The sequence below is a fragment of the Pelobates fuscus genome, chromosome 3 (assembly GCF_036172605.1).
Source record: "Pelobates fuscus isolate aPelFus1 chromosome 3, aPelFus1.pri, whole genome shotgun sequence".
Classification (NCBI taxonomy): Eukaryota; Metazoa; Chordata; class Amphibia; order Anura; family Pelobatidae; genus Pelobates; species Pelobates fuscus.
In genome coordinates this window covers 259,961,632-259,988,650 of record NC_086319.1, presented here as the reverse complement: position 1 = coordinate 259,988,650, position 27,019 = coordinate 259,961,632, and the positions used below count along the sequence as shown (strand labels likewise).

Here is a 27,019-nt window from a genome sequence, read left to right as displayed (position 1 = left end):
GCTAGCCCTGCATACTCTGGGCACTAACATGCTCTAACAACGGATTTGTAGATCCTACCGGACGGACGGACACGCTTTTGGACAATATGATGCCTATCTAACTGATCTTATACCTTGCTATGTAGGTTAACAGTGGCAAGTACAGATACACGTTATATGCTGCCAGCAAAAGCATTTTAGAGCTTAGACAGTTATGCAACACCGACACATACCTGCCATCTGACCTTACACACACTTGAGAACACATGCTCACATGCATTTGATTTATAAACAGGCATTACACTGTACAGACAGGGACCGGTGCATAGGGGTACCTTAATATTGTTTACATGCCCAAAACCAAACCGTTTAAGCGTTAGTCTAACTGGGTGATACTAAGGGGCAGGAGGCGCTAGACACCAATGGAAGCTGTGTTACAGTTCACTTAGTCCATACGCAGGTCTTACCCGCTTAATTTATGTGATTGTCTGCTACGCTACAGTGGTAATATTCTGATGTGATATGTTCGGTAGTTTTTGGAGCGAATCCAGCCTGAATCGTGCTATATTACTAACTGCATGTCTAGGAAATTATATTGTACTTTGCTATTCCTTTGACATCCCAACACGTCATGCAGTGCTCATGAATATATTATGTTGTTCCTGAACGACAAGTTAACAATTTAAAAAACGAAGCATCGTTATCCCAGAAATGTCATAGTTTAAAGCTGATAATGTTTAAACCCTCTACTGTAATCAAACTATACTTTTCCCTCCTTCTCTTCTGTACCCCATCAAAAATGCTTCAATAAAAGAAAGATTGACAAAACAGGTTAACTACTTCATTGCCACCATACATATATAGAAAACAGAAGTATAGGTACGCAAAGTAAATATGTGGAGTAGCCCTCAAAGACAAGCTACAACTGACATAGCATAAGGAGAAAACAGAGTGTCACCCCAATATGGGAAAAACTGTGTAAAATTGTGCAACAATGCAGTAATGTACAATAGGTTGACACCAAAATCACATTGTGACCATGCAGATAGACATATAAAAATAGTCAAACATATACTTGCATAGGTCTGTTCAGGCAGTCCAATAATTGTGGAGTGGTTGAAGTACCACTCCAGACTATCGGGTTCCAGGAGGATCAGCCCCTTGTGATCGTAGGATCCGAGATGTGTTAAGCTGAAAGCACTTCACGCTTGAGAAAGCCACGAGAGGCGGGGCGAAACGCAGTGCGTGGACCGGAGCCCGGAAGCAACTGTACTGAGAGAGAGAGCGGCCGGCAAAAAACAGGGCACAGAGTGGGGTCAAACATTTTTCACGGTTTACCTTATTTCCCCTGGACTTGCTGAACTCTTATGCAAAAATCAGCAGCAGTGGCTCCAGCCTACACATTGTTTTTAAAAGTGTTAATAAATGGATTTTCTTTCTATACCTAACCGGTCAAAGAGTGAAGTGCTTTCAGCTTAACACATCTCCTTATGCTATGTCAGTTGTAGCTTGACTTTGAGGACTACTCCACATATTTACTTTGCGCACCTATACTTCTGTTTTCTAGATTCTTACTTGGTGGAGATTTTGTATCAGAACTCCCTGTAGATTGTAGGTTGCATTTTCGTTACATCCTTAGCATATTCGATAATTCTTCTAATTGCGCCAACTTATTCTGTTTGCATTTTTTCACCACACATATATGCCACAGTGCTTAGTGTCTGTGGCTTCTTTTTTTCAAGTAAAACCTTTTGAAATACCTTGGAGTGCTGATATTTCCTATCTGGCCGCTGCGGATCCACGCCAAATTATAGCCCCACGTTGGCCCATGGTGATGACGATGTCGACGCGCGTATGAAGTCACGCGGGAGATGCGCGCGCACATTCTGGGGTCAAAAGCCAATCAGACTTTAAAAGGCTTATTTAAATGCATTTTTACTAATCCTCATTGCCCTGTCGTGGTTGTCCGAGAGTGTGTTCTTGAGCGTTTATTTCTGGTTTTTGACTTTGGCTTCGTTTGACTTCCATGTATTCTGGTATCCATGACTTTGGGCTTTCTCTCATCATTGTGTCTCATTCTGTGTCCCCGACCTCGGCAAGTATTCTTACTATTATCTGGTACGTTAAGTCAGGCCATTCTAAGGCCCGGTAAGACGTTACCTTTTAGTCCTAGGTGTGATACAGTTCTATGTGCTGGATCAATTATGTGCAGGCACTCACTTGTCTTCTTAACTTGCAAACTTTATTCACCAATGTTCAGTAATGTCAGGATGCTGATGAAAGTCCAGATGAGGACTAAAATGTTGATGAAGACAGGTAAGTGCATCTCTTCGAGTGTATGTATTGTTAAAAGGCTGGAGGAGTGCTGTGAGTGCAGGACCGTGTCTTTTGTTATATAGATATATATATATATATATGTATATATATATATATATATATATATATATATATGCACAAGATATATAGTTTTTCCTCACTAAAACAGAAAACATACTATTTAGCTTTAAGTATACAACCAGAGGCATAAGCCATCCATATGTGTTATAAAAAACCTAGATGTTAAGCTATGCACTGAATGTATATGTGTAGCAAGTACTAACCAAAGCAACATGGACCATTATTGCAGTGTTAGAATTAGGACAGACAAGCAAAGGAAAATTTTTGAGAGTACCTGACAACTGTCTATCTCAACACTCTTCTTATCTAACAACGTTACTGATGGAGAGGATTCTGTACTTTTTTCTGGTTTTAAGTCACCCTTTATCCAGTTCCCTTACCAATTCGCTATACCAGTTTTGTTCCATATTTGATGCATTCAGTCTCGCTTCTATTTAGTTTCTTACCAGCTACCTCAACATAACATCTCTACTTAACTATTTTCTCACATTCTTCCTCCTTTTTGCCTCCAGACATCTTGGACATATGACCAACTCTAAACTCCAACTCTCGGCTGTCATCAGCATGGCCTACACTTTCAGCACTTTGCTTTGATCAAAAACAATAATTTTATAATTTCTAAATTCACTATAGCCTACTAATCCTTCTTCATCTCTCTCGTCTTTAACAACCATGTGGTTCTTCTTCAAACAATCCAGCCTCAAAAGTTATTTTTCATTGTTCCTTAATTTTACATTTACTCATTCAGTGTTCTTTTTGCCAACATCCTCCTCCTTATGGCCTGTTTCAAGTTGGAGCACTACAGTTCTGGTTATTCTTTCTTGCTTTTGACATCGCTTTCATACCTCACATCAAACTGTTCTCCAAATCCTCCCATTTTCAACTAAATGAGTGCATGCCTTCATTTTAATGTGGCTGAAGATGCCCCCAGGATACTTGTTCATGCACTCTGCATTTCCTATTTACATGACTGAACCTCACTCTCAAAATTAAATTAAGTTAGGAATAAATAGATAACATTACGGCAGAATGGAGGATAACAAATTTTTATTATAGAAAAATAAAAGGTTAGGTTTTAATATAATCATCTTTCACTGGCATACATACCGCGGTTGAAGGGGTCGCAGCTGCGACTGGGCCCATCACTCCAGGGGGCCCGGCCGCCCTTTTGCGGCCCCGGCCCGTGCGGCAAACCACCGGGGCCGCCGTCCAAGGGGTCCATAGGGTGGCCCATGCTGTTAGGGCCACCCGATGGATATGGATTGTCAGGGGGCCCGGTCAGCGCAGGGCGCTAAAACAGCGCGACTGGGCTCCTTGCGATGACATCACAAGTTGGGAGGAAGTGACTGCACGTCACTCTTCCCAGCATACAGACAGCCAGCGCGGGAGAAAGGAGAGGAGGGAGTCAGAATAAACTGAAACTCAAGCCTTATATTTGCCTCTGTAACTTTTGAAAACACCATAAAACCTGTACATGAGGGGTACTGTTATACTCAGGAGACTTCGCTGAACACAAATATTAGTGATTCAAAACAGTAAAACTAATCACAAAAATTATATAGTTCATGTAAGTGCCATTTGTGTGACGATATCATCGTTGTAATACATTTTACTGTTTTGAAAAACTAATATTTGTGTTCAGCGAAGTCTTCCGAGCAAAACAGTACCCCCCATGTACAGGTTTTATGGTGTCTTGGAAAGTTACAGGGTTAAATATAGTGCTAGCAAATTAAATTCCCTGGACTTTGGGTCTGGGTTGTCAGGCAGGTCATGCAAATTGTAATTAATAAAATGACCTAATCATGTTAAATTATTACATAAATATATATGTAGAATTGTATATATATATTTTTATATATATATATATATATATATAAAACACAGAATCCAGCGCACTCGCTTATTAACTAAACAGTGATTTCAAATCTTAGAGATTGTAATAGTTTTATTTAAAAACACCTCACCTAGGCAAAAAATTATGGGGGTTTAGTAACATTATATGATCATACATTGCATAAGCCTGCCAACTACGTCAAAGTACCCCATATTCGGCAGGTCCTAATGCTTGCTCTTATGAGATTAATCCACTTACTTGGGAAATACTCCCTTACTGGGACTCTCTGCAAGTCAAGGCTAAATAGGGTCCTGGAATGAGGCACCTGTAACAGGGAGGGGTGCAAAACCAAGGAGTTGTCCTGGGACTCCCAAATATATAAAAGAAACCAAGAGGGCTGCACTCACCTAAGGTGAGGTGTTAATAAGCGAGTGCGCTGGATTCTGTGTTTTGTATATTTTGGCCCCAGCAGCACCCTATAATGTGTGCATGTTTAGGTGAGTGCAGCCCTCTTGGTTTCTTTTAAATATATATATATATATAGTGATATATACTTATGTATATAGATAAATATATTATTTCGTTCCACTTGTATTTTGATATCAATATATATTAATTTTAAAATACAGTAAGAACGAAATTACACATATATATTTTTTATTTTTGTAAATTATTTTTTATTTTTATTTAACATATTTACTTATTTTATATATATCATTCAATATTAAAATACACTTAGACAGTGTATGTGTATTTATGTGTATGTATGTTTATGTGTATATATATTTACTTAGATCATATATATATATATATATATATATGTATATATATATATATATATATATATATATATGATCCAAGTATATATAATTGTATTTTTGTACACTGTTTTAAACTTTTTTTTTTCCAGGCAGCAGGGGAAGTATCTGTCATTACAGGCACTCCCCCAGCTGGCATTGCTGTGGATGGCTATGCCGTCCATGTGATCGTGAGGTCTTTGACCAGGAGGGCAGGAACGGAAGCAGGGGGACTCCCTGGGATGCCAGGTGAGTCCCCCCACCGCAACCATCGGCGTGGGATCGCCTGCGACTGGGTAAGTGAGTAGGGCGGCGGGGACGTGCTATGCTGTCCACGGCGTTCAAAGCCGGTTCCCCAAGCACTGCATAGCACGCCCGCCGTCCTTAAGGGGTTAATGCAAAGACTGCCTTCTTAGAGAACATTTATATTTCCCTCCAGGGACACCTCCAAGTGGCCTCTCCTCAGATAGCCACTGGAGGTGATTTCTGGGGCAGTGCTGCACAGTTGGCAGCACTATTGTTTCAATGTATCTCAATAAGGAGGGTGCTGATTGTCTAAAACAGTGTTTGGCCCTGCCCCATCCTGCCTCCATGCGGATTTCGGCCAGCGTCAGCAGACCTGCGCGGCACGGGAAATAAGGTGAGTTTTCATTTTCTAAGGGGACTAAGGCGGGGCAAGCCATCTAAATGGTGGATTAAACACTATAGGGTCAGGAATAAATGTTTGCTTTGTCCACAGGAACTAAAAATACCCTGCGAATGTAGAGAGGATTTATATTTCACAGTTACTGGCAACATAGCTTAATATTAGCGGTGCTAATGCAAACAAACAGAAACTGTCATGCGTAAAACAGCCATATATATATATGTTCACCTGTGTGCAGACATCGAGCACAAGTGATGATCCTTCATAGTTCTGTACTTTGCAGCTGTTTCTGTGGAAAGAATAATAGTAATGTTAATACAGTGATCTCATCTATTCAGACACTCTCATTGTAAAAAGATGCGGTTCTTGAAGGCAAACAGAATCTGAAATATTGTGAAACTAGATATTGATGCTCCGTGAAATTCAATCAAAAAGTTAATTACACTGAAAGTGTGCCAGGCCTGTAGTATTTATAGCGCTATTAAAAAGCAGCGGTCTTTTTGACTGTTAATGACTATTGCAGTAGTTCATCCTTTGCAATAAAATGGTCTAAAGGAGACCCAAGTCACCCTCCTTTTCTAAAAATCATATACCAGCAATAAATATCAATCTAGAGCCCTTTCTTCTATAGTTTAGTCTCTACTAAACTCCTTCTGAAATTTTCCGTTATTACTTGCACACAGGGTCGAAGTTTAAAGAATTATCAAAAATAGTTTATTTTTTTTTAACTAAGGACCCCCAGCTTGAGACGTGATAATAAAGAATTTTCACATTCTCATTATTAGTCAAAATATGTACACGTATATACAGGATTTACCGGTGCCGTGTCAAAGTTAAACTTTTTATTGTGACTGAAATGACATAGGCTCACAGGGAGATTAAAGCCTGTGTCACTTATCCGGGATAGACGGATCTTCATCATTATCATGGATAAAGCTGAGGGGATGGAAAATGGGTGCTGAGGAATTATCAGGTCTTTGTAAAACTGCATGAAAACATTTTGACAAAGAACAAAAAAGGTCTGTAACAGATGAAAATGAAAGGGACAGCATAGTCACCAGAACAACTACAGCCTATTGTATATGTTCTGGTGAGTATAATCCGTCCCTTTAGGCTTTTTTGCAGTGAACACTGTATTTTCAGAGCAAATGCAGTGTTTACATTACAGCCTAGGGATACCTCCACTGGCCACTCCTCAGATGGCTCCGAGAGGTGCTTCATGTGGCAATGCTGCATAGTGTGCAGCACTGCCATTAAGTGTCTTCACCCTTTGCATGAAAACACCGAACTTTCCTCATAGACATAGGCGTGCACACAGGGTGTGCCGGGGCACACCCTAATCCCTGCGGCACACCTATGGATTGAAACCGGATCTCCCTCACCGGCCCACAGCAGCATGGAGGGAGGCAGGAGAGGACCCGGGGAGCTCTAGCCAGCAGCTCCGCCTGGTTCCTCTCGCGAAATCTGAGCGTTGCCGTGACAACGCTCAGATCTCGTGAGAGTGAACTCTAGCCCCCCAGGCTAGAGTTCACTCTCCACTGGACCACCAGGGATGGCACATGGCAGCAAGGATCCCCCTCCCTACATAAGGTAAGAAGGGAGGGGGGATATTTACTAATCTACTCCTACCTCCACCCCGCAATCCCTGCAAACATACAGCACTCTCACACAAACAGCACACACAGCACCCTCACTCTCACACACACACAGCACCCTCACACACACAGCACACTCATGCACAAACAGCACCCTCACACACAGCACACTAACAGCACCCTCACAAACACACACACACACTCGCACCCACAAAGCACACTACCAGCACCCTCACACACACATCACACTAACAGCACCCTTACACACAGCACCCTTACACACACACACACAGCAACCTAACAGCACACACACACAGCAGTGTATGTATGTGTGTATATATATTATACATACATACATATACACGCAGCGTGTGTTTGTGCCTTAGGGTGCACACCCTAATGCAATAGGCTGCGCACGCCTATGCTCATAGAGATGCATTGATTCAACTGATCTCTATGAGGAGATGCTGATTGGCCAGCACTGTGTTTGACTTGTACTGGCTCTGCCCCGATCTGCCTCCTTGAAAGTCTATGGAAAAACATTGCACAAATAATCGTTATAGTGGCATCAATTAGTTTACCAACCATTTTCTTTATGTTCCATTGATAGTCAGAAACCATAGTCAAAAATTGCATAAAATAAATATAATGTCACATTTTTGGAAACTGTTAAAATTAGACTATTTGTTCACAGATACATTCAAGCATATGCACATTTAGTTTGGCTTTAGTAAGTAAGCTGTTTATGTTTAAGTGTAAAATGTAAGTGTAAACATAAAAAAATATGGTAAACTGTCAGAGCCAACCAAACATAAATTTTTCATTAAGAGTTGTTTGCATGTCGATTGATTTATTGATGCTGATGTGAGAAGTGGATTACTTAGAAAACATATCTCATGCATTCACTGTTAATTATATATGACATCACTTGGTTGACAGATTCATTATCTTTTTATTGATCATTCATTGAACTTTGACCCCTTTACGGTGTTCACGCAAATGTTATACTAAGAGAACACCGGTCACAGGGCTTTCAAAGCATCTATCACTGGGTCGCATCTAGTCAGTGTTTAAACCTGCTAAGTTTGATCGATCAGTAAATACATTTTGAAAACTACCATGGGCGTCCGCGGGGTGGATGGGGGGGCGGCAAGGGGGTGCACTTGTCCCCGTGGATTTTTCAGCTTGTGCCGATATTTTTCTTTTGAGATTGAGAATACACTGCAATACCGGCGTTGTACAGTAGGTGGCGCTATGTATGGAGAGAGACAGGGATAGGAAGCGACATCTTATTCTTGCTTCTCAATCCTGATTGAATCCGCAGGGGAGCAGCACAGAGTGCAGCCAGCAACTCCCAGACTGCAGATCAGGTAAGTGAGGGATGGGGGGGCAGCCTATGGATCAGGCAAGTGAGGGATGGGGGTGGGCAGCCTACAGATCAGGTAAGTGAGGGATGGGGGGCAGCCTACAGATCAGGTAAGTGAGGGATGGGGACAGCCTACAGATCAGATAAGTAAGGGATGGGGGTCAGCCTACAGATTAGGTAAGTGAGGTGTGAGTGTGTGTGTGTGGGGGGGGGGGCAACCTACAGATCAGGTAAGTGAGGCATGGGGGGGGGGCAGCCTACAGATCATGTAAGTGAGGAATGGTGGGCTGCATACATATCAGGTAAGTGAGGCATGGGCGGGCAGTCCACAGATCAGGTAAGTTAGGGATGGGGCAGCATACAGGAAGGGTCAGCAAGGAGCAGGAAGGTAAAGTAGGAGAAAGGAGAAGGACCAGAAATGAGCAGGAAGGGACATCAAGGAGTGAAAAGGGTCAGAAATGAGCTGGAAGGGACAGAATGAGCAGAAAGGTAAAGTAGGAGCAGAAAGGAACAGGAAGGGGCAGCAAGGAGCAGGAAGAGGCAGGGAGGGTCTGCAAGAAGCAGAAAGGGGCAGGGAGGGTCTGCAAGGAGCAGGAAGGGGCAGAAATGAGCAGGAACGGTCTGCAAGGAGTAGGAAGGGTCTGTAAGGAGCAGGAAGGGGCAGGGAGGGTCTGCAAGGAGCAGGAAGGGGCAGAAATGGGCAGCAAGGAGTAGGAAGGGTCTGCAAGGAGAAGGAAGGGTCTGCATGGAGCAGAAAGAATCAGAAGGAGCACAAAGGTAAAGTAGAAGAAGGAGCAGAAAGGGCTGCAAGGAGTAGAAAGGAACAGCAAGGAGCAGGAAGGGACAGAAGTAGCAGGAAGGTAAAGGAGCAGAAAGAATCAGAAAATAACACAAAGTAAAGTAGGAGAAGGAGCAGAACGGGTCAACAAGGAGCAGGAATGGTCAGCAAGGAGCAGAAATGGTCAGCAAGGAGCATGAAGGGACAGAAGGAGCACAAAGATAAAGGAGCAGAAAGAATCAGAAGGAGCACAAAGGTAAAGTAGGAAAAGGAGCAGGAAGGGTCAGCAAGGAGCAGGAAGGGCAGCAAAGAGCAGGAAGGTAAAGTAGGAGAAGGAGAAGGAAGGAGAAGGAACAGAAATTAGCAAGGAGGGACAGCAAGGAGCAGAAAGGGCAGCTAGGAGTAGGAAGGTAAAGTAGGAGAAGAAGCAGGAAGGAGAAGGAACAGAAATGAGCAGGGAGTGACAGCAAGGAGCAAAAAGGGACAGCAAGGAGCTGGGAGGGGCAGAAGGAGCTCAAAGGTAAAGTAGGAGAAGGCGCAGAAAGGGATCAGAAAGAGAAAGGAGCCAAGGAGGAGAGAAGACAGTGTCAGAAGAAAAAGAAGACTGTGTCAACTGAAGGAGAAGAAAGGGAGATTGGAGCAGGAAGGACAAGTGAAGTGATCCCTCCACTACATTCTGGACACCACATCATAAGGCTTTGGTACCTGGGCCTGGCAGGGAAACTTTGGACCTTCTCATCTCCCCAGGTAAAAACAATATTAGTGTTAATGTGTTCACTTTTATTTACTGAGTGTCAGGAAGCACAGAGTGCTGCTGGGTAGGGGTGTCGCTGATTGGCTAGAGCGGTCAGCTGGCATTCTATGAACCGGGAACTAGCGATTGGCTTAAAGCGTCAACTGACCACTCTAGCCAATCTGCAGCACCCATGCCTGACGTCAATCTGCACTTTATGACACTCCGTTTCAGAAGCCGAATATCACTGGGAGATCTGGAGTTGGAGGAAGTCTTTGGGGTTAAACCATATGAGAGAGGTTTCACCCCTTAAAGGAAAGAGGGCACCCATGGGCCTCCTGGCATCAAAGCATTTTCATTTAGATGAAGTTGGTATGGTGACCAGAATGTTCCTTTTATTTGATTAAAGGAACACTATAGTGTCAGGAATACATATATGTATTCCTGACACCATAGTTGTGAAATCGCTATTCACCCTGGCTTTATGTGATAATGACTATGCCCCTCCCCTTCATGGCACTGTCAAAAAGGGGCCAAGCATGGATGTCATTATAATTATGCGTTTACATTCAACTACAAAGTCTTGTATAAATATGCATGCAGTTAGCTGCTTTACGTATGCTTGCAGAAACACTACAAAAACCACAATCATTACAACGTGCTACAGTGGTTATAGTACCAGGAGTGTGCTGGCACCATCCCAAGTAAAATCACTTTTTTATATGCCCAGATAAATTTGAGTGTAATGAAGTCCGTCAAAACATTTAATGCAGATCGAGAAGGCATCTAATCCGGCACTACTAGTTATTGATTTATAATGTTAAGACCATTAGTTTTATTGCAAATGAGCATACATACCCCCCTTCTCAATACTAAAAGTTATGAAAAATGGGGCAGGAGACTGTCTAGTCCACACAGGGTGGGTCGGGTCACAAAAATGCAATAGGGAAGTGCAACTAACTAAATAAATAAAGGGGTTTGCGACAGCAACTGGTGTTAAATTTGCCGGGTAACAAAATCACGGTACCACAGCAAACACAGCCGAGTAAAGACTCTCTAAAGTGCAGATGTCTAGCAATAGTCCCACACAAGACAAGGAAGGATATGCTCACAAGGGTCTTTAACATGTCCCAGAAAGGGAACACTAGAACAAACAAAACAAACAAAAATAAACAAGAGTAGAGCACAGATTTTAACCCCTTTTATAATAAATGCCACCGTGGTGGGGAATCTATTAACTAGCACATAGTGTCCCCCACCGAGCCCCCGCCTATGGCCCGCGAGTGGCGTCCCCCTTGGCCCACACTAATGAGTGGCGGATGGGTGCCATAAAAGACAATAGGGGGGAATCTATGGTCCTGTCCCCCTGGTCCCCACCTATGAGCGGCAGGTGGGGGCCCTAAATGACAAGAGGGTGGAGGCCGGGATAATAGGTCCCCTCCCCCTATTGTCTTTTAAGGCCCCCACCCGCCGCTCATGGGTGGGGGCTGGGTGGTTAATAGGTAATCCCCTTCTGTTGTCATTTAGAACCCCCACCCGCCGCTCGTGGGTGGGGGCCTGGGACAATAGGTCCCCTTCCTACTGTCTTTTAGGGACCCACCAACCGCTCATGGGTGGGGCTCGACTGTCCTCTTATTGTTATTTAGGCCCACACCCACTGCTAATGGGTGGGGGCCAGAGCGACGGGCCATAGGTCCCCCCCATTGTCTTTTAGGGCCCCCACCGCCGCTAATGGGTGGGGGCGGCAGTAGGTCCCCCGTTTAGTTGAATAGCTCCCACTCGCAGAGCACGGTTGGGGGTTCGGGGGGGACACTATGTCCCCCGTTATTTGTTTGAATAGGTGTCCCATAATGGGGCACTTTATTAGAGGGGAGGTTGTTTTTATTGTTATTTTTACAACAGTAAGCAGCCACAAGGAGGGAGCTGCGTGCCGGTAGCTCCCTCCTTGTAATAAACTGAACAAATGAACACCCACATTCGGTGTTTGTTTGACATTTCTATTCATTCATTAGTCTTTCTGACGAATGAATAGACGAAATTCCCGTCCGAATTCCGGACAGTAGCGAATGCCCATGTGTATAACTGGGCATGCGCGGGAATTTCATAGCGCTATCTAGTGTGGGCAGATGACGTGTCCCATAAGGCCTTCATCCGCCCACACAAAGATGGTGGCACCCAGGCACAAAATAAAGTTTAAAAAAAGGTCATATGGGGTCAATTAGAGGTAGTGGAGTCAAGAAGAAAAAAAATGCAGCCATGACAGTGCGGCTTTAAATCACAGTAAATGGAAAAGAAAACAGATGCATTGCCAGCAATCCAAAAGACAAATACATTTTGTTTTGAATAAAATCGTAACTGTAAAATATTAATTATCTATGGGATAATACTGCACTACCTATTTTTTTATGTTTTCCATAGAGAATGCATTCAAATAATGTGATATATATATATATATATATATATATATATATATATATATATATATATATATATATATATATATATCCGAGACCCATATAAATAGAGCACAATGGAGACAGATGCTTCAGAAGAATCCTTTTCGTATTCTGTCTTATGGGGTCTGATCTTATCCCATAAACACATGACCAGCAATAATTTATGGCATAACTAGTTTATCCCCAAAAAGCAGTGCCAATTATCACACATGATGAAAACATGATAACAGGGATACCGGTACTTTGGCAGCCAAAGTGCCAAACACTGCTGAATATGAGTTCAACATTTGAGAAAATATAGTCACCTAGACAAGAAGAAATAAATACTAACACTTTTATCTGACACTTACAATGGTTTCCACTACCAAGCGAATTATGGGTTTAGGTGAGGGTGATCCCATAACACCACCCGAGTAGATCTTTTTAAGTGGTTAGGTTAGGTGCAAGATGTAAAAGTGAGACTGTGGGATAATCACTATAATAAACAATAGTAATTATGATATTTGTACTGTGCCTTTAACCGGGCTGAAAAATCTCAATTTTTGGGAGCAACATTTTGCCATGGAATACAGAACTGTGAAGATCTCAAGTGACAGACAGTTATATCACAAATTTAGTAGGGTTAGACGAGAGCAACAATATGTGGGAACCATTATTGAACATCAAGCATATTCAAATATATACAACAAGTATTTAATGATTCCTATTTTCTCCCTCTTGTGACTGATAAATAGAAATTATTACAACGTAGGTCGAAACGTTGTAATAAACCTGCCTGGAACCAAGTACAGTGAGTGCCTGAGATTTTTTTTATTACTAATAAATTACTGATAAATAGAAATCGACCTCTGGCAAGAGATTTCACAAAACAGGGATCAAACACAAAATATTGTTCACTTCTATTTGTGGTGGTAAGTAATTTTAGACTTGGCTTGTAGATGTTTATGTGTTTTGTCTTTTAAAAAAACACCCAATATTTTTTTAAATGATACAAATGAAAATGTGAAATATGTTTCTGCATGCATACATACGTGTATATGCAAAATTGCTGTGAGTGCCATCTAGGTATTTAGGGAGAGCTTTATAATGGCTAAAAATAGGTTATGTTTTGGAATGCAAAGGACTAAATACTGACAGACATCCTAATGGTTTCCATGGTGATTGCTCCATATTTATATAGCACTCTGCCCCTGACTAGCACCTGTTTATGCTAAATCTCCTTCTTAGTGTTTCATATAACTGTACACTTTACTAGGGGTGGTTCATCATCATTCAGCTCATACTAAAGTTGATTTTTATATTTATGATGATATAATATGACATTTGTCCAATTTAAAATTTTTTATCTGAAGCCTTTTTCACTCAGGTTGCTATTTGTAATATATATGTGTTTTTCATCAATTATTTGTTCGAGCATCATGGTAAACAAAAAACATAACTGCATGAGGCCAGTGAGGTAGCTCTCACTTCCTTAGTTGTAGAGAAGCCTAAAGTAAGTAGATCATGCCCTTACTTGTCCCTAGCTCACTGACATTCTATACTTACAAAGTATCAGCAATAACCCTAGATGGCCCTGGAAAAAAGAAGACTTTGATGTATAATCAATACACAGTAACCCTAAGTGCTGGAATGCTTGGCATTTTAATCGCATGGAGGTTATCAAAAGAATCCCAAATGCTTCAAAGATTAGCATCAAATCCTAAAACCTAGAGGAAGATTCCAAGGTTGTTATTCCAATCTCTGTAACTCAGAGCTTTTCATGATACAAGAGACGCTGCATTTAAGTTTAAATTTAATGCCATACTTCATGCTATAAAATACAACTGACTGGACACATTTTATTGCTCATAACATTTGTTTACTTATATTTAAATCTACGATTTCCATCTTGGGTGTTACACTATAGCTGAAGAAGTCAAAGTGAATCTTTAAAAGAGAATAGTTTATTTTTTTAGTAAAGTATACATTTTTTTTAACTGACAGAGTATTCCCTTAAATAAGAGGTAAAGCCGGCATGGTTCACAGATTACAAATATAGAGGACAGAAGTGCTAGAAGCAATAGGCTTGCCCTGTCGCAGCATAACAGTGTCATGTAACGCATCTCAATAAGCCATTCAAAATCTCTTATCAAAGCACCATAACTACTACAACACACTGTAGTGGTTATGGTGCAAGGAGTGCCCTTACACATTCTTATTGTAAGGAGTCAATCCATGTTAGAAGGGTTTGAGTTCTTACGTGGGGTCTGCAAGCACCACTCCGTGCCTCCACTACTGCCTAGTAAAAGCTGGAAGTTCTCTTCACTGAGCTAAAACTAGCAGTGCTGAGAGACCCCCACAGTGGGGCTTAGCCAAGATAGCCAATGGAAGCAGAGGAGGAGCAGGAGCTTCTGAGCAGTAGTGGAGACAGGGAGTGGTGCCTGGCAGACCCCCATAACAAGTCAAATAATTCTAAAATTAGGGGGTTATCAAGGTACTCCTACAGAGTGCTGTAATGCGTACCGTGCTTGGAGTGCTTCTTTAAAACGTTTATGATTCGGCGCCCACGTTACTCATGGTTACACAAATATGCTAAAATAGAAGTTCATATTTTGTCACTATCAGGGAATGGCACAAGAAGACTCTTGGTATCATAACCACTACAGTGCTCTGAAGTGGTTATGGTGCTTGAAGTACACTCCAGAAAAAGTGCAGAAACAAATAAAGCAAAAAATACAGCTGTGGATCATTTTATATAAGGTTTTTGTGGGATACATATAGAGCTGTCATAGCTTGCTATTCGAGATCTGTACTGTTATCCAACCTATCCCTATACCATATAACCTCTTTATTTAATTCCTCTTCTAATCCATATAATTTCATGTCTATAACATATCAATATCATTCCTATCAAAGCCCCATATATCTTCATAATTTTGCGCTTTATAACATTTTAACGGACTCTTCTTTTAAACGCTCCTTATAATTTCTCCTACTGCAGAAACATGCAAAGATCCTACTAAAAGCAGATAGAAAAGAGATACTTACAACAAAAAACAGAGAAATTTCACTTGCTCAGAAGTCCTGAGGCAAAGGAAGAGAAAATAGGACAGATGGAGTAAGAGGAATAAAACAAATGAAAAAAACTAAAAAAAAACAACAACCCGAAAACAAATGACTTTTTGTTACTGTAATATAAACTCACAGATATAGATTATATGGAAAGGTAGGAGCTTGTTAGTAATTGCAATATGAGTCACAAAGAGCAGTTACGTGGTTACAAAGGTTACATGGAGTAACGGGCTTTACAGAGAGAGGTTACATGGAGTAATAGGGGGGTAACAGGAAGCAGTACGGTTATAGGGGAAGGTAACATGAGCAGGCAGAGTTAAAGGAAGAGCTTATAAGGGGCAATTGGAGGAGTTATAGGAGAGGATACATGGTGTAAAAGGAAGAGGATTAGGGAGGAGATAATGTCATTTTTTCTAGATTTCCCATTATGTTAATATGGTTGAAAAATTAAAATGGAACCAAATTAGAAAATAAAACCAACCTAGAAAAAGAAGGACTTGATTTAATATTTTTGGGTAAGCTTTTCAAATCATCACAATTTGTTTTGAAAACTTTTTAAATGATTTATTGACAAAAATTCCTTAATAGACTTGTGGAAATAAATAATTTGAACCGTGTTTTTTCTAACAACAGATTGTGATCATTCAAAAAGCTTATCCGAAAATATTAAAATAGAGGCCTAAGTTAGCAAAATAGTCGTAGCAGCCCATTTTATTGAGCTAATATATATATTTTAGATCACATAACATTTGCCGTTTACATACTTATATGCATTTTTAGTGATAGAGTGTTGCTCTTAATAGATGTGAGTCATGACACTGAACATGAAGGTCTTAAGCAGGAAGTACCTCTAGCGGTGGTCTATCCGACATCCACTAGAGGCATGACATTGCCATTTCCTAGAAACAGCAATGGTTTACATTAAGATCTCGTGGTTTAAGTGCTAAGAGTGTCCCTTCCAGTAAGCACTTAAGTAAGCACGATACTGAGATGCTGAACTCCCCAGTAAGACAAAAACAGAAACTTGCACAATATGGCTTCCACGTCATCAATCATGAGTCCTTATCAGCTCATCTTCAATGCTGTATCCATTTCACACGTTGCATCAAAAATCTTAAGTTAAATATATGTTATGTTATATATATATACATATATATATAAAAATATATATTAGCAGTATGTATTCTGTCACAAATCTCATACCATGCTTAAAGAAAACCTACCATAAACATTAGAAGGACCATAGGCTGTACATAGTGTAGCGTAGATCAGTTTGAGAACTACGGATATTAGGGACTTGGAATAACCATGAGCATGTACAAATGCTATAAAACTACATAAATGAGGTACAATGGACACAATGTAAATACATGAAAATATGACCTCAAAAAACACAAATCAAAAATGCACAACATTTTTGTGTTGAATATAGTTTGCCTCACCTAATTTGCGCAAACATTTGTGCCTTGACAACACAAACATAGGTATATATCAAATCTCCTTCTAACATCACTATGTATATGCATAATCCACACAGTTTCCAAACACCTGCGGTGCCCAGGTTAGCCATTACTGCAATATCTAGAACATAGTGTACATTGTAAATGACAATTTTGACCTTAAATTTAGAATTTACTTTGAATTCTCACTTTAGTGAATAACTCTGTTAGGTTTTTCACTATATGTTCAGTTTCAAGATGACCTTTAGTCCAATATATTAGAATTGCATAATCTGTCACAAGTGAAGTTTATTTCATCACTGCTATTTTAGTCACAAGTAAATGTTCATAGAATAGACAACAAAAACAAAAAAATTGAAAAATATATCAAACAAAATATTCCATTACACATACATATACATACATACACTCACTAAAGTAAAGAACACTACACTCAAAGAAAGACTAAAATCAAATTTTCTATCGTGTGACGCATGCTGGACCTCTATCACATAAGTAATTGGAATTGAAAAGACCACTATAGGCACCCAGACCACTTCAGCTCAATGAAGTGGTCTGTGTGCCAGGTCCATCTAGGGTTAACCCTGCAGCTGTAAACATAGCAGTTTCAGAGAAACTGCAATGTTTACATTAGGGTCAATCCAGCCTCTAGTGGCTGTCTCATTGACAGCCGCTAGAGGCACTTCCGCACTTCTCACTGTGATTTTCTCAGTGAGAAGACGCCAGCGTCCATAGGAAAGCATTGAGAAATGCTTTCCTATGGACTGACTGAATGCATGCGCGGCTCTTGCCGCGCATGCGCATTCAGCGGATGACGTCGGAAGAGGGAGGGGACTCCCCAGCGCCAAGGGAGCCCGGCGCTGGAGAAAGGTAAGAATTTAACCCCTTACTCCCCCTTCAGCCCGGCGGGAGTGGGACCCTGAGGGTGGGGGGGACACAAAGACCCTATGGAGCCAGAAAAACGAGTTTGTTTTCCTGGCACTATAGTGGTCCTTTAAATATAATAACACCTAAATATTGAAATGTTTCTTCTTATTTATTACAAAATTGTTCACAACAATTCAAAATGTATATAAAAAAGAGGGATTTAAAAGTACAGTTATTTCAACAGGCAGATAGATCATGTTTTCTATCCTTGTACAAAATAGATGAGAACATCATCCATGCAATTATTTACCTTAATAAACAGGCAGTAATAATAATAGAGCTCCAAATGTCTATGTCTCAAATCTGGTGGGACAGTCCCTAATTCTGGGTCTTATCACACTGTCCAGGGTTTGTTCCATGGTAATTCACTTTTTTTGCAATTCCATTTTTATTGACTAGAATACATGCAATCAACAAAACAAAAAACCAAGAGACTAAGGTCTCTACTTTAGTCACCAAAACAACTTTATCTTAAATGAATACAATAGGCACCAAAACAACTTGAGGTTAATGAAGCAGTTTGGGTTTATAGCTCATGCCCCATGTAGTGTCCCTACTCTATTCTGCCATTTAAGACTTAAATCACTTTATTTATACAGCCCTAGCCACACCTCCCTGAAAATGAACTTAGATACTCTACATCCCTGTATTGCACAGTCTGTTTAATCTAAATGTGTTATCTTCTGCTCTGCAAATAGCCTCTTAGACCATGCAGGAGCCTTCCGTGTGTGAAAAAAGTTTTCAGAGCAGGAGAAAAAACTTCTAAAGCAAGTTAATGTCTAATTGTAAGTGGAACCTTTTTTTTTTTTTTTCATACAAGCTGTGTGAGTCACAGCCAGGGGAGGTGCGGTTTGGGCTGCATAAACGGAAAGAAAAGAGATTTAACTACTACTACTACTAAATGACAGAGAATTGAGCAGTGAGACTGCAGGGGCATGACATATACACAAAAACAGCTTCACTGTGTTGGTGACTATTGTATCCCTTTAATTTAGCTGTTTAGGTGTATAGATTATGCCCTTATAGTCTCACTGCTCAATTTAGTTTCTGTTTATGCAGCCCTAGCCACACTTGCCCTGACTGTGATTGACAGCTGGTATGAAAAAATGGTTTCATTTTAAATCAGATGTTAAAGGGACACTATAGTCACCAGAACAACTACAGCTTATTGAATTTGTTATTGTGAGTAGAATCATTACCTTCAGGCTTTTTGCTGTAAACAGTGTCTTTTCAGAGAAAAAGCAGTATTTACATTACAGCCTAGTGATAACTTCACTGGCCACTCCCCAGATAGCTGTTAGAGATCCTTCCTGGGTCATGGCTGCCTAAAACGCATGCAAACATTCAGTATCTCCTCCCTCTGCATGCAGACACTGAACTTTCCTCATAGAGATTAATTGATTCAATTAATCTCTATGAGGAGATGCTGATTAGCCAGGGCTATGTTTGAATCATGCTGGCTCTGCCCCTGATCTGCCTCCTTGTCAGTCTCAGCCAATCCTATGGGGACGCACTGTGAGTGCTACCACTTCTGATGATGTCAGAAGACTGCTTGTTTTTCTGAGTCAAACAGCATGCAAATCTAGCTTCAGGCTTGAATACATTAAGATTTTGCTATATTTATGGAGGCATTAGGGGGCCCAGGGGGCTAGATAGTGGTGTTAACACTATAGGGTCAGGAATACATGTTTGTGTTCCTGACCCTATAGTGATCCTTTAAGTTCCGAAATTTGTATTTTCTGCTCTGTAAATTGAACTTTAATCACACACAGGAACCTCCTGAAGGCTCTAAATAGTTATTAACAACATAGGAGATACAACATTTGAAATTAAACAACATGTGCATTAAAGGAAGTGTAAACATTTTAAGAAGTGCTTAGGAAGGCTTTGTAAGTCACATGCAGGGAGTAGTGACTAGGGTTTCATAAACAGTGATTTAAATTGTAAATGGCAGAGAATTGAGCAGTGAGACTGCAGGGGCGTGATCAATACAGCAAAAACTAAAGTATCTTAAGGAAAACTAAGGAAGAAAGAAGGAGAGAGATTGGGGAAAAAAGAAGATTGGGGAGAGGTACTTTAGGGGAGGGCAAAGGTTTCTTCACATTGGTTGTGCCCCCACACAGAGGTCCCTGGAGGGATGCTGTAATTTTGTACATAGTTAGTATATAGACACTTGTTTAAAATCCTGGAGTGAGAAAGAATGGCTTCAGTCTCTCACTTGTGAAACGTAATAGCACCAGACACACTATGTTTTGGGCACTAGGACCATGTGTAGAGAGCAATGTAAGGGCACTTTGTGCATATTTATTCCCTTCTATGAGAAGCATGGATAAGTAAGCGGAAGAATCAGGAAGCATGCACACAGAAACACACTATATTCCCTGTAAATACACACATATAATATACCTATACACACTCACACATTACAGCTCTTGTGCACACACTATACCCCTATACATACATGCACAACTAAACCCCTATACACACACACACACACACACACACACACACACACACACACGTGCACTACAACCCATATACACAATGCAAGCCATTGCAACTCCAAGATACACACACATACTTTAAAACCCAGAGACACACAAACCACAGACCCTTGCCACACAAAGTACACCACAAACACACCTCTTTATATACTATAACACAAATAGTCTTTTCTACACACATTCCACAAACAACCTCCAAACACATTCAACACCACAGGGAGCATCCATACACATGCACAACGCACTTTAACAGCCCTGTTCCACTTTTGTTCTCCGTTCCCACTATTGGGGACACCAGAGACAAGTCACTATTAAACGCACAAGCTTGCATAGTGCAAAAAAAAAAAAAAAAAACAACCCCAAAACAACAGGACATTTTCTTAATCCAAGAGCTACCGAATGCTCTAGAGGGGCATCACACTAACATACTCATCAGTGGGGTCGTGCTTGTCCTTGGTGATGATATAACACAACCTTTTCTGATCTGCCTTTAACTGTCCAAGCTGAATTTTCGACACATTTCTGCCCTGCTCTCTTTCATAACATTAAACGTGTGTATATATAATAAGTCGTTCTATAAAGTTCATCCAAAGTACCTTTTTAAGAAGCATTTAACAGTTTAAAATGCAACATATATGTTAAGGTTAAACCAAACACAATTTGAAAGAAACCTACGTGATCAGACGAGATCTTGCCATCTTTGGTGATGAACTATTGCTTCCAGGCTCCATTCTTTGTTTGGATTCCCACTTAAGATCACCATCAACAGAGTTTTTCTCTGGCCCAAAACTGTCTGTATTGTCATCTATTGGTTCTTTGTTGAATCTGTTGGATGCTTTGGGGAGAGTAGGTGAGGAGTGCAAAGCAGATTTTCCTCCAAATGGGTTAAAGTTGGGGTCATCCCACTGGCTTGGATCAAAGTTATAGGAGGTTTTTGGTATGGGAGGCTCATCAGGGTCAGTTGACGAAGACAATTCCACATTCTTGTCCAAACGTTCTAAGCTGGTAGTTCTGTTAGCAGTATCTTTCTGTTTTTTTGATGGAAGTCTGTTGCCAGATTTAGGAATTTTTCTTGGTGAAATTTTCTTGGTTTCATTATCTAAAACATCTATTGCATTGATTTCTGTCACCGTGGTAGGTTCTGTGTAGTTTTGATCCTGGACCTCCAAGACAGAAGACTGAGCGTGGTCAGGTTGAAGCACACCATCACTACCACAGTCTTCATCACCACTGTTGGAGACATTCACTTTATCTATAAACCCAATGTCTACATTTTCCCCAAACAGCTTCTTCTGTAGAATGTCATGGTCACATCCTTGAAAGTGAGATTCGTCTTTTGGTAGCTTTTCTGGTTGCTGCACAACAGTTTTCTCTGAATGACATTCTGGTAAATCAACAGGTGTACCGCTTGTTTCATCTTTAAACTGTGGAAAGGATTCATCTAAATTCAAGTTGGATGTGTTGTCTGTTTTTCCTGTTTTCTTTGCCAAGACATGTTCTGTGTCATTGCTATGAGAGTTGTTATTGTCATTTAAAGATAATTCAGATACAAGGTGTGTAATCTCTTTTTGTGGTTCTGCAAACAAAACTAAAATAATAAAAATAGAATGAAATATAAAATAAAATATAGCAAACAATTAGATTACCAACATATCCAAAAGATTTTTTCATGACATAAAAATACCCAATTCCCAGTATTATCTATAAAGCATAACCAGTTATGCAACATGTTTTTAACATAAAATGGTTTGCATGTATGTCAAATGAAAAGTAAAAATAGTCAATTCAAATTTATGTAAAACAGTTGTGACTATATTTTACATAAATACAAAGACCTTACTCTCATTGTCAGGTCTACAATAGTGAATATTAGCTAAAAAGACAGCCCTTGGGACGAATGAGGAGACAGCACCACCACAGGCAGCATGGAAAGGCTAGAGTGAGCAGCTACATTCTCACTCTCATCAGCCTCAGCACAGACCCCAAAAGGGAAGCTAACAGGTCGCTGCAATGTGTGTTAGACTGTGTGTGTGTGTGTGTGTATGTTTGTCAGTGTGTATGTGCATCTGTGTGTATGTGCGTATTTGTGTGTATGTGCGTGTGTATGTGCCAGTCTGTATCTGTGTGTATGTGCCAGTGTGTGTTTCTGATTGTGTATATATTTGTGTGTATGTGCCAGTGTGGGTATCTGTGTATGTGTCATTGCATGTATCTGTGTGTATGTCAGAGTATATCTGTGTGTGTATATGTGCATCACAATTTGTGATAGTAAACACACTTGTTGAACTCTGAGTTGTGGGCCGGAAGAAATGGAGGCAGCATGGTGCGCATGCACACTAGGTTGATATGCCCACCGTCAAATCCTGCACTCATGCCTGCCAGGAGTATGGAAACAACAGTGACAAAATCAAACATCTGGTGGATACAGCCTTTCGTAAGACTGGCATTAATGTTTTTAATTATTCAGTAAAGTCCTTTCTACTAAAATGTTTGCATCTTCTCTCTGAGTTGTAATTATTTTAAAAGCTGTGTGGAGAAGAAAAATATCCCTTAAAAAAATAAATAATTGATTTTAATATATTTTTGTAAACAATAAAACATGAATTAAAACCAACACCATCATGACTGGGGGATCTTCTCCCTCTCAGCCCTCCCCCACCCCCACTAGATTTTCATTATGTGCCTTAGTTTAAATCATAATATCCACAACAAAGTTATACTTTACAATGGATTCTTATTTTGGCACAGACTGGAACACTGTGCTTTGTGGAGGAGGGGGATTCTCTCTCTCAAAGTCTCTAATCATTATACCAGGGACACATTTTACACACTACTTGTTTATGTAAAAGCTTTATCTTCAAAGTATTAACTTACAGCAGGTTTTAACTCTCCAGAAGAGTTTATAAAAATAGACTCTTAATAACGTGCTTTCATGTTAATCTAATAACTGGTATAATTATATAAAATCCATAATTATACACGAACCAATTACCGCAGTAATTTATATCCTGCATATTGGCTCAGGTAAGCGAAAGCAAGCTGAATGCTAATTGAAACTGCTAGTGGGCACAAAAAAAAAGATTTGCCTTGGTACAAGCATATTCATAAGTCAGACTTTCGATTTGTCTAAAAAAATCTTCATGAGAATTGTTGTGCCTCAAAAGCTGAAGGTAACAGTTCACCGGGAACTGTTCGCCGGCGAACATAGCTTGTTCGCGGTCGCCACGGCGGGCGAACATATGCGATGTTCGGTCCACCCCCTATTCGTCATGGAGGTGGGAGGGTCTGGGAGGGAGGGTCTGCTGCTGATTGGCTGGAATGTGTCTGCTGACTGTGAGGTACAGGGTCAAAGTTTACTCAATGATGACGAATAGGGGGCGGACCGAACATCGCATATGTTCGCCCGCCACGGCGACCGCGAACAAGCTATGTTCGCTGGCGAATAGTTCCCAGCGAACTGTTCGGGACATCTCTACGTGGTATTCTAATGATCCATAAAGTCCACTACCTTATCAGTTATATAGTCCATTCCAGTTAAACCTCTCACTATGCCTATGGGTGTACCATCCCAGGATGTGTGCTTACACATATTATATACAAGTCTGTGTAAAATTGGTACCCTACATTATCCATTTTCTTTTTTTTTTCTAGTAGAGTGGACTGAATATTTAGAACTGCAAAGTTACCTTTTTTTTTTTAATGAAAATATTACTTTTGAAGGGTTGCACAAACATATAGCCAAGTGATATAATCGAAAGGATTTTGGTACCACTGTATGGCCAAGGAATATAAGCCACCTGCCCAAACATCATGTGTGTACTATCTTAAAAGTGCTTTTAAAATATATATATGTCTGATTTTAGAAATATATATATGGAGGAAAAGTGATGTTTTAAACTTTGTTTGGGTAAAATATTAATATTCCCTCCAAACGACACATCATACATGGAGCAGAACACAATCCGTGGTCTATCTCCCAAATTAGCATAGAAAAATCATTCTTATGCATTTATATGCCCATGTTTTTGCTAGCCTTTAAAATGGCAAAAAATTGAAGTTGTAGTTAAGTGTTCTTGCATAGCAAGACCACTTAATGTTATCTCACATATATATTCATATATATTATTATTATAGCCAAACTTACCACCCTAACTCCTCCCACAGTTTTTACACTACATAGACAGTAATATACCAAAAAGATTGTTCCCGATTGGATCGCTATTAGTTTGTGGAACGTTTCGCCGAATGGTTCACGGAATATCGTCGTTCTTGTGGCGAAATTGGTCCCATAGGAATGAATGGCAAAATGTTCAAAACTAGAGTGGGAGCTGGCAAAAGCTGAAAACTCAGGACATGATTTCTAAACTGCCACCACTCCCTCATTTTCAAGTCCACCTACACAAATCTTATATCAAAACGTTCAGCTATCCCTGCTGCCACTAAACATGTCCATGGCTAAGCCATAGTCCTGATAGTTTTCACAATATGACCATTTGTTTGCAACTCACGCTGTCCATTGACATTCATTAAAACTCCACTCTAGCCACCTCAAATTCGAAAGGCAATATCTAAACTGCGACTGTGCCTTCATTTTTAATTTTCCAGAGACATACTATGCATCAAAATGTAGGTCTGGGTCTTGTGATTCTCACAATATAAAGCTCTTCGCTTTTTAAAATACGACTGTTTGAAGATGGCAACCGCCAGTGAAGTGAGCAAATTGGAGCAGTTTGTTTTTAACCGCTCTTCTCTGCCCTATTTGAAATCTATTAGTTCCTGTTGCCAGTTGGTGGAATGTTCGAGGGATTTGAAATGGCGGCTGCAGAAACCCTGGGTAACAAGGCTGCAATATGAAGATGCTGTTATATATGTATTAATAAAGTGAGTACTTCGTTATACAGGAATTATTGACTGATTTGTACAAAACATAATAGTGGCAGCAGGGATAGCTGAACGTTTTGATATAAATTTATATCCCTCCATGGCAAGACCACTTACTATTATCTCACATATATATTATTATTCTTATTGAGCAATTTAGAGCAGTTTGTTTTTAACCGCTTTTCTCTGCCCTATTTGAAATCTCTTAGTTCCTGTTGGCAGTTGGTGGAATGTTCGAGGGATTTGAAAGATTTGAAAGCTCTTCTCTGCCTTTGCTGTAGAGTGAGTGAACCACACTCCAACCTTTCCACAGTTACTCTAGCCACTCCAACCACACAACAGTTACTCCACCCACTCCAACCACACAACAGTTACTCCAGCCACTCCAACCACACAACAGTTACTCCAGCCACTCCAACCACACAACAGTTACTTAAGCCACTCCACCCAGTTACTCCGCTCACTCCAGTTGTAGACTACTGGTGGAGGCAGGAACACAACACAATTTCCCCAGAAATTGTAGCTTTTCTAGTTCTAATTTGAAAATCTACCTTTGGGCACTTCTATTCCTTTGTTTCTATCTTAAAAGACAGACTATTACAATTGTATTAAAGCAGATCTTTTGAGAGTCACAGCAAAGATGGCTCCTTGCAGAGGAGACATCCTGGAAGAGATTGATAGCAGGTTTATTGGGTTTTACACTGCTGCAGACAGTTCAAGTCATGATGCTATGAAATCTATGCTTTGGTGTGCACGGAACCATGCAAGCAAATTCTGCACACCCTAGACACGTTTAAAGGAACACTATAGAGTCAGGAACACAAACATGTATTCCTGACCATATAGTGTGAAAAACACAATCTAGCCCCCACAACCCACCCAAATACAGTAAAATCTTACTTTTTTAATCCAGTCTCCTGCTGTTGGCTCTGTCGCTTATCTGCCCGCTTGGCTGACATCATCAGAAATTATGACCTGAGACAATCACAATGCCTACCAATAGGATTTGCTGATACTGTCAAGGAGGCAGATCAGGGCAGAGCCAACACAAGCCAAACACAGCCCTCGCCAATCAGCATCTCCTCATAGAGATGCATTGAATGAATAAATCTCTATGAGGAAAGTTCAGTGTCTGCATGCAGAGGGTGAAGACACTGAATGTCGGTGCTAAACACTGTGCAGCACTGCCCCAGGAAGCACCCCTAGTATCCATCTGAGAAGTGGCCAGTGGAGGAATTCCTAAGCTATAATAGAAATACTGCATTTTCTCTGAAAAAACACTGTTTAATTGCAAAACGCCTGAAGGGAATGATTCTACTCACCAGAACAAATACAATAAGCTCATAGTTGTTCTGGTGACTATTGGGTCCCTTTAACTATAATTATCCGAGTATTTCCCTGATTTACTGTAAGAATACTTATTTACACAGAATGCCAAGCAATGTCTCACATTTAATGTGTATAACAATAATAAATACATAAATATAGTGACCTCCAAAGGTTCTTTTTAGGAATGTTACAGTTGCCAGATCAGTAACAACACCTCTTAATATTTCAAAGCTCCTATCCTCTTATTCTATATGCACCATACAAAACTCTACAAACCAAATAACCT

General features: G+C 40.5%; 1 protein-coding gene across 3 annotated transcripts in view; it reads right to left on the bottom strand.

The window, feature by feature from the left end:
* The window catches only part of TACC1 (transforming acidic coiled-coil containing protein 1), a 124,381-nt gene that overhangs the window by 28,716 nt on the left and 68,646 nt on the right, over positions 1–27,019 (bottom strand). For 2 of the 3 annotated variants that reach the window (XM_063448410.1, XM_063448408.1), the window contains exons 3-5: positions 21,199–22,111; positions 15,609–15,644; positions 5,882–5,942 (exon numbers count right to left, since the gene is read on the bottom strand). In XM_063448410.1, coding sequence (XP_063304480.1) covers positions 5,882–5,942; positions 15,609–15,644; positions 21,199–22,111 — 1,010 coding nt within the window. The remainder of the gene's footprint in view (positions 1–5,881; positions 5,943–15,608; positions 15,645–21,198; positions 22,112–27,019) is intronic. The other variant, XM_063448409.1, reaches the window with a different exon arrangement.